The 12,926-nt window shown below is 35.2% G+C and overlaps 1 protein-coding gene and 1 long non-coding RNA gene across 5 annotated transcripts in view; one reads left to right on the forward strand and one right to left on the reverse strand.

The window, feature by feature from the left end:
- Positions 1–12,926, reverse strand: part of LOC125081465 (uncharacterized) — a 489,301-nt gene that overhangs the window by 419,068 nt on the left and 57,307 nt on the right. The window lies entirely within an intron of this gene.
- CD36 (CD36 molecule) overlaps positions 1–12,926 on the forward strand; it is an 81,918-nt gene that overhangs the window by 63,894 nt on the left and 5,098 nt on the right. For all 4 annotated transcript variants that reach the window (XM_047696134.1, XM_047696135.1, XM_047696133.1 and 1 more), the window contains exons 5-11: positions 2,283–2,430; positions 2,901–3,080; positions 4,341–4,432; positions 6,326–6,372; positions 9,395–9,464; positions 10,588–10,775; positions 11,715–11,833. In XM_047696134.1, coding sequence (XP_047552090.1) covers positions 2,283–2,430; positions 2,901–3,080; positions 4,341–4,432; positions 6,326–6,372; positions 9,395–9,464; positions 10,588–10,775; positions 11,715–11,833 — 844 coding nt within the window. The remainder of the gene's footprint in view (positions 1–2,282; positions 2,431–2,900; positions 3,081–4,340; positions 4,433–6,325; positions 6,373–9,394; positions 9,465–10,587; positions 10,776–11,714; positions 11,834–12,926) is intronic.

The following is a 12,926-nucleotide window of genomic DNA, read 5'->3' on the forward strand; positions in this document are numbered from 1 at the left end:
GATTTCTAATTAACTAGGGATCATCCTGTCTTACGATGTCACCAAAATGAAGCCATTAGTGTCTGTTTAGATGCCTTAATAATAGGAAAACAATCAGTTACCTTTCAGAAAAAGTTAATAATTTCAGAGTCTTCCTAATAGCTAATAGGTTGAAGCGAACTTGCCTCCCCATGAATTATACACTGAATGCAGTTGAAACTGGCAGAGAAGTAGGATTTCCCTCCCTCAGAACCACAGGCTCATTTGACTCATGTCTGCTAAAGTGAGTTCAGTGAAACTTTGATTGACAAGGTATAACATGGGTCAAAGCAGAAATTGCCTGGATTGAGATCTTAATTATGTATACTGCAATTTCATCGTCTCTGAAGATTGAGTAATTCCTTGAGAATCTCTGATCCAACATTACTGCTTTTTTTGTTGTTTTTAAGTTACTTTGCTCTGGCAGGTGTACAAGGAAAGCAATATGCAGCAAAATCTAAGGCACATTTCTCCCTTTGACCTTACTAACTAACACTTTGCAAAACCTATGTACATCCTATTTTTTAAACAAAGGAAGTGAGCAGTTACGTTCTCTTTCTAAATGTACATTCTAAACACAGGCGTCCGTGTAAAGGCTTTTTTCTTAGTGCCATCTACTGGTGTAATATTGTTAGTACAACTTAAGTAAGCTAGAATCTGGGTCACATATGTTGCTATTGTTTCAGTTATTACACATACATAAGTCTTTCTGAAAATTAAAGTGCTTCAGTTTTGAATGTTAATAGCAGGTTGTCTAATTTTAAGATATAATTACATAAGAAAAAATAGTATTTGACTAGTAATAGACTGTCCAGTTCACCATTTCAGATTTGTATATTCCTGGTATGTCTACAGTACTCCAAGAAGAATAACTAATAGAACTTTGACAAAATTATGTTAAAAATAAATTATCTCTCCATCTCACTGTGAACTCTTTTGAAGAAATGTGATCCTTAATTAATTTATTCATCCAAAAATTATTTATCCATAACTCACTAGGTGCCAGTCACTGTGCTTGGGGATATAAAACACTCCTAATTTCTACCCTACAGAAATTTACTTTTTTTGTTTGTTTTAAAGATTCTATTTATTTATTTATTTAGAGAGTAAGAGAGTGCACATGTATGTGCATGAGCAAGGACAGGGAGAGGGTGAGAGGAAGAGAAAGAATCTTGAGGGGACTCCGTGCTGAGCATGGAGCCCAACCTGGGACTAGATCCCACTACCCTGAGACCATGACACCAGCAGAAATCAAGAGTCCAGTGCCCAACCTACTGAGCCACCCAAGCGCCACCCAGCAATTTACATTTTTATTATACTTGAGTGAAATGTTGTGGCTTTTAGTTTTACATTTTTTTAGTCCCATGTGTTTTCAGTCTTTACCTCAGCTATCTATTCATCTCCTTTATAGACATTCACATATATGGTAATGCAGTGAATGATGTGTAACTTATTTTGTCTCCGTAAATATCGTGTAGTTGCAAAAGATTTTTTTTTTCTCATAATAATCAGCCTTCACCATGTTCCTAAAAAGTGGTTGGTACTCTTTACAGCCAGGAACTTAGAACTAATGAGTATTTAATATGTTGTAGGAGTGGGGAGGGGAACTGGCCTGTAAAATGGAAATTTATTTCATTAGTTATCTTTAATTCTCATTAAAGTACTGGAAAATATAGAAATACCAGTGCTGGACAGGCTATATACATTGAGCATTCTTTCTAATGTAAGAAAAGGGACTTACTATTCGCCTAAGGGAAACTTTCTGTGGTCTCCTACATACCCTCAGGATAAAGGCTGAATAATAGAGGATAGGATGCAACCCTTTTATGCTTGAGATCTTATTTTGATGGCTTTATTTCCCACCATTCTTACTTACTCTGCAATCCAACAAAATTCAACAATTTGCATTTCTAACAATACATGATGTGGTTTTTACCCTGTTTTTCCTCATTTAACTTCTGTTTGTCAGTCAGACCACTTACATGGAATTGCTACCAAATCATGTCTTAACCCTTACTTCCACCATGACCATCATAAACGTGGATTTGTATCTGTTTCCCATGGATTCTGTGAAAACTCTTATAGACACCTATTACCTTTCCCATGTATCAGCATTGGCTTATTTATCATTTTAAACAAATTGGTTAGCATAATTTTTGACATATTCTATATGCTCAAAAATTATTTGTTACCTGAATGGATGGCAGTGGAGACCTGTTCACTTGAGACATTTATTCTGAATTTTGCTGATTTCTGTTTTTCAGAGTCCGTTATCTAGCCAAAGAAAATATAACCCATGACTCTCAGAGCCACACAGTCTCTTTTGTACAGCCCAATGGTGCCATCTTCGAACCTTCGCTTTCCGTTGGAACAGAGAATGACACTTTTACTGTTCTCAATCTGGCTGTAGCTGTGAGTAGACTAGACAAATAACCAAATTGTTTGTTTTGAAATACTCTAGAACCAACTATCATTAGCCTCATGATTAGAACTATCATCAGATAATATTCTTGTCATTTTTATAAAAATATATTCCTGTGTCATTATTTTGAATGGAGTGTAGGTCATTTGGAAAGAAGACAAAATCAGAACAACTGAATTAGAAGACCACTTAAAGTAGTATATCATTAAAAAAAATAAAATAGGGTCTAACATTAAATGTCTCCTTGTGACTGGCACCGAAGCAGAGAAATGTGATTATCTAGGGATTAGACAAATTACATTTTTTTTGTCCTGGCAAGATTAGGTAATAATTTTAAAGATACAGTCAGATTTTTTTTTCCCCATTGAACTTAACTGTAGTATTGGATCCATCTATTTGTTAGGTACTAAATAGGTACTAAAATTGATGTCTCAAGCAGTGATTTTTTTTTTTTTTGTAGGCTGCACCCCATCTCTATCCAAATGCATTTGTTCAAGTGGTACTCAATTCACTTATCAAAAAGTCAAAATCTTCTATGTTTCAAAGAAGAACTGTGAAAGAATTCTTGTGGGGCTATACGGATCCGTTCTTGAGTTTGGTTCCATATCCTATTTCTACGACAGTTGGTGTGTTTTATCCCGTGAGTGCTTAAATATGAATGTTGATTTTTTATACGTTAATTGGATAAATATGATGGCATTGGTAATTTATAATTTTATAATTTAGTGTGTTTACATGATTTCTGATCTGGGAATAAATATCCTAATTTTTTAACATCTCTGTCTCAGATGGCTTCAGTTTTCCTGGTTGGAAAACTTAATTCATCTAAATTTAACAATTAAATTTAAAATGAAGCAGCTGAGATTTAATTAGGTTTCCACTCTTGGAGAAATACACAATTTGTCTAAAGTAGGTCATAAAATACACAATAAGGCTTTGAATTCTATTTTTGGTTTTGATTTCCCTTCTCAAAAAATCAAGTTTAATAATCATATTTTTATTTGTGTTAAATGGATTCATCTTATCATTCCTCCTTCTTCAGACCTCTTACAGATTTGTGTTAATATAAATTTAAGTTTGCATGCAATGAGACGGATGAATCAGCAATGTCCTGTTTTAATGTGTTTGTCATGAAATAACAGCAGATTACAGAAAGAGTGAACCCGGCAATGCACTTACTTATAGCTTAAGGTTTTAAATTATAAACAGGACAAGCTAACTATCGAATCGGAATTTTGACTGTGGCTTATTTGGCACTATATGTAGTATTAGTTATATTCTCCAATTTGTTGTTATTTAGTTTTAGTGTTCAGGATTGCAAGGCTATAGGTCAATAAATATGAATGTAGAAAGCCTTAAAAGGATCAGAGATTCAGCTAGTATCTTTTTTTTTTTTTTTTTAACTCAAAAACTCATAACTCTTTCCTTGGCTAATTCTGTTTTTAATTTTGTAGGCCTAATTTTTAGTATCCGCTTATTAAAGATCATAGCACTTAGAAAGAAAGAAAAGACCATGACATTTGGAATACCTCTAGAAGTCTGTCCTTGTTCTCATAGGCATTTTTTAATATCCCCTCACTTCAGTATAATAGTAGTGGTAAAATTACTTTACCGGCTTAGCTAGGACAAAGAGGACTACAGTTTGGATCATGTCAGCTTCTGCTACAGGTTTTCCTTCCTTTGTCTCAACCTCGAGCACTTATTTCTAGGTGCCTTTTATATGCTATCTTGTTTAAATGTTCAAGACCAATAATGTTAAACCTTCATTGCATATGTATTTCTAGCCATGTAATCACAAACCACCAGAATCTGGAAAAACGCAAAAGCGAGTTACATATTTTATAACTTGGAAAATATGGCTTGTCCTAGAAGTGATTTCTTCTTGTACCTATCTTTTCAGTACAACAACACTGCAGATGGCGTGTATACGGTTTTCACTGGGAAAGACAACATAAGCCAAGTTGCCATAATTGACACTTACAAAGGTAAAAGGTAAGTAAGTATCCAGGTAAAGTGTGTGTACTGGGAGGCAGGTATGGTATTCGTTCAACAAGGCACAGGCACCAACTGTGGTCCAGACCTGCCTGTATCTCAGCCCTGGAAAGTTTGTTCTGCCTGGTATTAAACCTTTAGTTATGACAGCTGGTCACACCCACGCGTAGCTGCTGAAAATCAGCCCCAGTTGAGAATTTGGTTTACCCTCATGCACAGGTTCTCTTATGTAAAGAAATCCAAAGGGACTATTTCCATCTTTGCCGCAGGATGGGCCTACAGTTATGTGACCGCAAAGGAAGGGAGGAAAATCAAAACATAAGCCAACAACTAGCAGCTAGAAAAACAGCGTGCCGGGTGTGTTGCACTTTTATGAAGCCTATCAAATAAAAATTGTTCATGTCACAGCATGACTGCATGGGTCTACAAAGATGAAAACTTAATGAATCCATGCAAATGTTTTCATGACTTCTCCCTTCAAAAATTTCTTAAAATAATTTTCTGTATTGGCAAATCAGCATTTTTAAGCCTTTATCAGTGCAAAAATGGAATTAGTATTTCAAATGCAGTTCTAAAATGGGCATATTAAACTTGAAAATAAAGACCGTGCCTCCTTTGAAGGAGTAATAGAATGAGATAAATTCATATAGTCATGATTTGCTTTTTTCCCCCTAGCTCCTGACTATTCATCTGGAGTATACATAATTTATCCCATGTGTAAAAAATAGGAAGATTCTCAGTAAGTGTCAGGGAAGAGAGTCCTTTTCTAATCAAGGTTAATAAATGTGCTTTAGCTTAGTTATTTCCTGGTAAAGAATACAGTAGTCAGAATTGAAAGAGATGAAATGTTTTTATTAATATAAGTAACCACTGCCTCACACTGAGTGCCTATCTAAAAATTGCATACAGCCATTAAATATTCACTAAGGTAGTATATCTTTCTATAGAAAAGTCTAGTGGAAGAAAAACACTTCTAAATGCTTATTTTGGGGGAAATAGCATCACTGTATATTGGGGAATGAGCATTTCTGCCATTTCAATATTACAGAGACATTTTGAGGAGAGTTGCTAAGTGCTTCTAATTGGAGTGAGAATTCCACAGCATTTTGAGATTATGACAAGATCAATTTTACTGATCCTGGCAAGACTGAGCATGATTGTCCACTTATTCTGTTTTTTTAAAAAAAAGCAACAGCTTGTCTTGACATGTCACTGGATGATATGTTAACAGTGGGAAAAAGGTTTTCCATCACCAAAAAGTGGCTGAAGATACAGAGAAACTATTACTACTGTTGTTTGTATTGCTTCCAGATATATATATACACGGATCTTGCATAGACACCAGGGTAGGAATTAGCTCCATCCTACTTGAATGCCAGCTTCTGCAAGCATTAAAAGGGAGAAAAGTATAAATTGATGATCTGCAGGTTTCCAGTCTCTTCTCTTTCTTCAACATCTGCTTTTCTTTCCTTCTCCCCACACCCCTCTTCTCCCTCAGACTGAGCTTACATCAGTTAACCACTTATTTTTCTCCTATTTATTTTGAACACTTAAAATACTACCAATTCGTCCATTTCTCCCAATGGGAAAAAAAAAATAATTCTCCCCTAGGTAGAGGTCTAAATTTCAGATGTGTTTCTCCATTTTCTTTCTTCAGAAATGTTCTCTAAGTTTTTTTGAATGAACGTTTGGCAATTTTTAATTTATAATCTGGCCACTTAATGGATCCTTCAAACAAAACATGGGCTCAGTGATTTAGAACAATTCTTCAACTTGGCTTTTGTCACACATCTTTATTTTAGCAGAAGTACTGAATCATAATAGATAAAGTAATGTGAGAAAGGAGCTCTAAAGAGAGAATGTTTGTTGATTTCCTTTCTTTTTATTCCTCAGGAATCTCTCCTATTGGCCAAGTTATTGTGACATGATTAATGGTACAGGTAAGGGCATTTGTTTCGTGGTAATACTCACAATGAACCTGCCTCCCTCTATCGCACAAATTCCACCCCTGTACCTACAGTGTTCTGAAAGTTAAGGATATGCATTTACCTATCTTTAGAGCCATGCAACAACATTCAGTCTCTGTTGTTACATAGGCTTAGTAAATGTCTGTCTAATGTGATGGGATTTTGGAGGATTATCTCTGAGGACTAGCCTTTCCTGCATGACTAGGGAAACATTTGTTATATAAAAGCTCAATTTCGGGGCGCCTGGGTGGCTCAGTGGATTAAAGCCTCTGCCTTCGGCTCGGGTCATGATCCCAGGGTCCTGGGATCGAGCCCCACATGGGGCTCTCTGCTCAGCAGGGAGCCTGCTTCCTCCTCTCTCTCTCTGCCTGCCTCTCTGCCTACTTGTGATCTCTCTCTGTCAAATAAATAAATAAAATCTTTAAAAAAAAAAAAAAAAAAGCTCAATTTCATGAGCCATTTTCCTGGCAAAGAAGTAAAGGGTTAAAAAAAAAAAAACTTAGAGAAGAGTTACTATTTACATATTTTATAAGTAATGTACAGATAATTTAAAATTGACAGAATTTTTAAAATAAAGATAATTACAAAAGGTAAAACATATTTCAAAATGGGATTTCAAGCTGAGGTAGAATCCGTGAAGTCTCAAGACAGCCATCTCTTTTGAATAAAGTGGTCAGAGTGGGGGGGACAAAAAAGAACAAAAACTTAAGGTTAGAGTTCTACTCTCCATGAAAAACATGTGCAAAATGAACATTCTAAATTAGAAGTGGGGAAAAGTAGTATGAACTTAGATTTTACAGCAGGGTTAGATTTGGCTGCTTACTCTCCTTGAAGAAAAGCAAAGGCAAAGTGCAAGATAGACCTATTAGTTAAAGAATCAAGGTTTTAAAAAGCAAATGGGAATCGAATACCATGAGGTAATTAAAACCTGAGATGAGGGGAGCTCTCAGCAATGCAGATGCCGAGACAGAAGCATGAGACAGAGCATTCCAAAGTTGGTGAGGCCATACCCTGTAGAAAAAAATATAATAAAGATGAAGACAGTTAAATACAAAGTTATGTAAAGGGTACAGAATAAAAAGGAAACACAGGGAATATTTACTTTTCCAAAGGTACTGTTGGGTTTCGCACATCTGTTTAATTTTGTTGCCACTGTCTTATAGAAAAAGAACAGCAAAAACCTTGTTGAGTTTGCTTTGTACCAAATTTCAAGAAAGCCCTAAGTAAAGCATTTCTGCAAATAAATTGTCAAGCGTTCTAATGCTATTCACTTCCGTAATTACAGAAGCATAATACTTCAGACCTTAGATACAGAGAAATATATGGTACTGCCCCTAAATACTAAAGGATTCTTTATGGGTTTAAGGGGGAAAAAAAAAAAAACCACTATTAAATTCTGTCCAACGGTAAGTTTTAAAAGGAGAGGTGAAGGATCCATTAATCACAAAAAAAAGATAAATATATGAGCATCAAGCATAAAGTTAAAGGTATCTAAGAAGAAAATAGAAGGAAAACAAACTAGGATCAGAGGTAGATTGGACAGGGCAGGGGACTCTGATGTGATCTCTGTGAGAGATTCTTGGTTTATAGCACTGGGGAAAAGAAACTGACAAAACAGAAAAGGTTATGATTTAAAAGTGCCTCCTCTATCTTCTCCAGTAAGAAGAGACATAAAATGAAAATATTGATATACATTTGAACTTTAAAAAAAAAAGTCAGCAATCTTGTAAGTTATTTCCCTGGTAATTGAGAATATTTGTGGCATAATCTTCAATGATATTTCAGATGATGAGTCTTGGAGCTTTTTAAATTATTTTTTGTTGTTAGTCACCATACAGTACATCGTTAGTTTTTGACATAGTGTTCCATGATTCATTGTTTGCATATAATACCCAGTGCTCCTTGCTATATGTGCCCTCCTTAATACCCATCACCAGGATAACCCATCTGTCCACCCCCAGTCTGAAACCCTCTGTTTCCTGGAGCTTTTTCCTTTTCCTTTAATGGTCACAGTGTTGAGAAGGCAGTTGTAGACAATGTCCATTGAGTGACCTATCTGGAGAGTTCAAGCCATCCTTGAAGATCCAGTTCTCTCAATGCCAGAATCAAGTTCAGTGAGATCTTCTATTATATTTCACTTATTAGAAGAGTATAAGTGAAATGTAACAAGATCACAAGACTGAGGCATTTAACCAGAAAAAGAACCCAGAATGCATAATTGAAGGAGGGGTCTTCCTGTTTTCAACAAACACATTCAGTGGTATGGCTCATTTTAGTGAAACTAACTAGAGAAGCAAATGCAGGAGTTATCCAGTTATTTCTTCATATATCATGTGTGTGATAGGTATGTTTTCCAAGCGTGTGGAAGAAATTTTGGTTAGTGAATTTTAATAAATGATTTTTAGAAAATATTAATCAGCCATTAGGACAGACTAGTGTATCGCTCCCTAAAGTAAAAACAACATAAATCTAACCCAACTTCATAGTAAGGAAAGTACCACCTATTGATTGGGTGAGGGATTTCAAAAACAAACACAATCACAATTTTAACATATGATTTTGCCATTATTTTTGTAAACTTTCATTTTTAAGGAGTAGGAAGATTTAATATGAAATTAAATACCAAAGAATATATATAGTATATAGACATATTGAATAGGGTAACTGCTAGGCACATGTTGATATTAAGGAAAGAAATTAAGAAATGGGCTTAATGGAATTATGAATTGAAATGTGCTGTAAATATACACATTGTATTTTGTTAATTTTTGTATCAATTACATGCTGAAATGATGGCATTTGAGATATGCTGGGTTAAATCAAATATACCTGTTTCTTTTTACTTGCTAAAAAAAATGTGGCTACTGAAGAATTTAAAAATTACATATACAGGTTGCCTTATATTTCTATTGATCATACTGGCATAGAGATCACAGGATTTTTCTAGAATACACATTACATCTAATCCCTTTTCACTGGCTTGATTTTTAAACAGATGCAGCCTCCTTTCCACCTTTTGTTGAGAAGTCACAAGTATTGCGTTTCTTTTCCTCTGACATTTGCAGGTAAGACAAAGACAATGATGCAGTTCTGGGAGTCAGAACGTTTTTCCCCAAGTGACAAAACACAGACCTCAAGCTCACACTAAATAATGATATTATCTGAGGGAAAAAAGTACACATAGGGAAATTTTTTCCTGCTTTATTCAGAATAAACAAATATTCATAATGTGCTTAATAACTTTTATAAAAGTTGACGGTTGCAGATGGACCATATACATTATATGAATTATTTTTTCTCAATGTTTAAGACCTATTTTTCCTTATTTATTTATCTATTGACTATACTAGACTATATTCAATAACAGTCCCATCTAGAAGGTCATGCCCATCTTTCTGATGATGTCCAGAGAAGGGGATGCCATTAACACAGAACAATGGTCATGTGCTCTGCTACTCCAGCCTCTTAAAATTGGTGGCTCCCAGCAGATATCACTAAAGCACTGGAGTCTAGGCCAGTTGAGTCCTAGCTCTGTTCCTAAAGACTAGACGATGGGCAAACATTTGAAATATCTCAGTATTTTTTCCTTACCTGTGACATTGAAGAGAGCAGTGTTTCTTTACGTAGGGTTATGTGGGGATTCGAATATGTATTGAGTCCCAGCACATTGCCTTGGTGTTGGTGAGTACTCGGTACCTGAAGCGGTCACTTAGTAAATAATGAGATAATGTATATCAAGAACTCACATGCACACGCTGCAGTGTGTACTTGGTCTTCCTCTCCAGGACTGAGTTTTAAAAGAAAGAAATTTTCATTGTATTTCATTTAACCTGGGCACAAATAAAAGATCTGAGGAAATTCATATGAATATTTAATCTATAGAGGAAATTAACTGTGAGGAAAGTCTTCCATATAAATTCCCATGGTAGGTCACAGCAAAAATTGCTCTTGGAAACTTTTGAGCATAAAGGTAAAAATAGTTCATACTCAGGTAGTATGTCTTGGTATGCCTTGCAGTTTCCCAAGAATTTTTTTCCTGTGAAATAAGTGAGAATTTAAAATTCTGACAAGAGTATCCAATGCGTTTCTCTAAATTAAAGCAAGAATAGAAATCTAAAAATAAAATTAAAAAATCTCCAGAATGTAGTTCAGTTTCCTCGAATAAAGCTCTTTCTTATCTGTGTTTAGGTCAATCTACGCTGTGTTTGGAGCTGACATTAATCTGAAAGGAATCCCTGTCTATAGATTTGTTCTTCCATCCATGGCCTTTGCATCTCCACTTCAAAATCCAGATAACCATTGTTTCTGCACAGAAAAAGTTATCTCAAAAAACTGTACATCATATGGTGTGCTAGACATTGGCAAATGCAAAGAAGGTGAGTAAATGTTCTCAGTAGCACAGTCCATGATACAATTTGCAGTATTCTTTAAAATGCAACCTTTACTCAAGATCCCTTTCCACCAAAAATTTAAAATCAAAGCAAGAAAGCAATAAGGCCAGGAAGTAAGTGTGGTGGTAGAAAAGTGTTGTTTTGATTTTGTTTTGTTTTTCAGGTCCCACTTAGTTACTATTAGGTGGTATTATTATTTTCTCTGCTGCTTTGGAAAATACCTATTTAGGTCCTTAGCCCATTTTTTAAAATGGGTTACATGGTGTTTTTTGTGTTTTTTTTTTTCTATAAATTCATTGTATATTTTTGATATTAAGTACTCATTGGACATTGGTTTGTAACCATTCCTGTGTCTTTTCAGATAGGTGATAAGATAAAAATAATTCCTAGGCTACTCTGAGCATCCCAACTTATCCATCTTCCATTTTTCTAGCTTTTTCTTCCCCAGAAATTGGTTAATAAAAATATGTTTTCAGTAGGTCTTTGAAGCAAGAATTGACTTAAATGCAATTTGGAGTCTGTCTTGTTTAGCTTACCTCCTTCATATTGGGATTAATGAGAATGAAGAAAGAAAACCTCTTAATTCTCAGTTCACAGATATATCACTGCCTGAAACATGAACATAATGCTTGAAATTTTGTGCTCAGCAGCTAAACTTAACATACTGAAAATTAACACCTAAGGAAGAACAGTAGACATTAGACATTAACTGCCTAGGGTGATGAAGAGATTCGTATTTTATTTTTGTACAGTAGTGATCAGGTCATATCATTTCCTCCCCACCTTTATTCCCCAGTCAGTGTTTAAGCCCAGCTGTGCCTTCTTTTATTTAAAAAGTTTTATTTTTAAGGAAATATTTTCTGAGTGGTATGTGAAATGAGGGAAATGATTTACCCCCAATTATTTCTTAAAATTTGTTTTCAGGAAAGCCTGTATACATTTCACTTCCTCATTTTCTACATGCGAGTCCTGATATTGGAGAACCTATTGAAGGCTTAAATCCAAATGAAGATGAACATAGCACATACTTAGATGTTGAACCTGTAAGCAAATATATTATTGATTAAACTGAAAGAAAAAATAAATTCTCTCCTCCTTGTTAATCACATTTATTGAATCACAATCTTGATAAATTACTATTTTCATTTCAGTGAAAATTACATTGATTTCTTTCTATTGTTGCTTATAAAATGTCAAAGTCATTAAACTTTAGTTTTTCAGCGTATGGAACTTTATAGGCCTATTCAGTGGTTCGTAAGTCAGGAATATCGATGAGAAAGTTTCTAATTGGCTTAAAACAGTAAATATTAGATAAGCATAAAACAGCAGTTTATGGGACACCCGGGTGGCTCAGTCAGTTAAGCCTCTGACTTGGTTTTTTTCTGTTTGTTTTATTTGATGGAGATCACAAGTAGGCAGAGAGAGAGGAAAGGAAGTAGGCTCCCCGCCGAGCAGAGAGCCTGATGCGGGGATCGATCCCAGGACCCTAAGATCATGACTTGAGTCGATCTCTTTAACCCACTGAGCCACCCTGGCGCCCCCCGACTTGCTTTTGACTCAGGTTATAATCTCATGGGTCCTGAGATCAAACCTGCCTCCATGCTCAGTGGAGAGTCTGCTTGAAGATTCTCTGCCCCTGTCCCTCTCTACTCATACCCTCTTCTCTCTTTTTCTCTAAATCTTTAAAAAAATAATTTGTAACTAAATATTGCTTGCCTGAGGAAATACTGTGTATTATGAGGAATTAAAAGAGATGTTTATGGATATATGTGAATTGGGGGCAAGATCTATTATAGTTAGTGCGAAGAAAAATCAATAAAAAGTTAAATATCAAAATTTTAGTGGTCATGTGTCAGTTTAAATAATGAGAAAGGTAGTATTATAATTAAACTGATGATACATTGATTCTGAGTAAATATACATTTGATGATGCAGAGTTCAGGAATCTATATGATCAGCTCAGCACTGCAGTATTTTGTTAATTACCCAAAACTATTTTTGGTAGATACCACACATCTAACTAAAACCTTGACATCTGTTTGGGCGAGGAAATTGTGTGTGCTTGCACAGGCATACCCATGCTTACCTGCATGTACACATGTGATTCTCATAATATGCAATGTAATATGTAATATA

This window comes from Lutra lutra, chromosome 11 (genome assembly GCF_902655055.1).
Source record: "Lutra lutra chromosome 11, mLutLut1.2, whole genome shotgun sequence".
Lineage (NCBI taxonomy): Eukaryota > Metazoa > Chordata > Mammalia > Carnivora > Mustelidae > Lutra > Lutra lutra.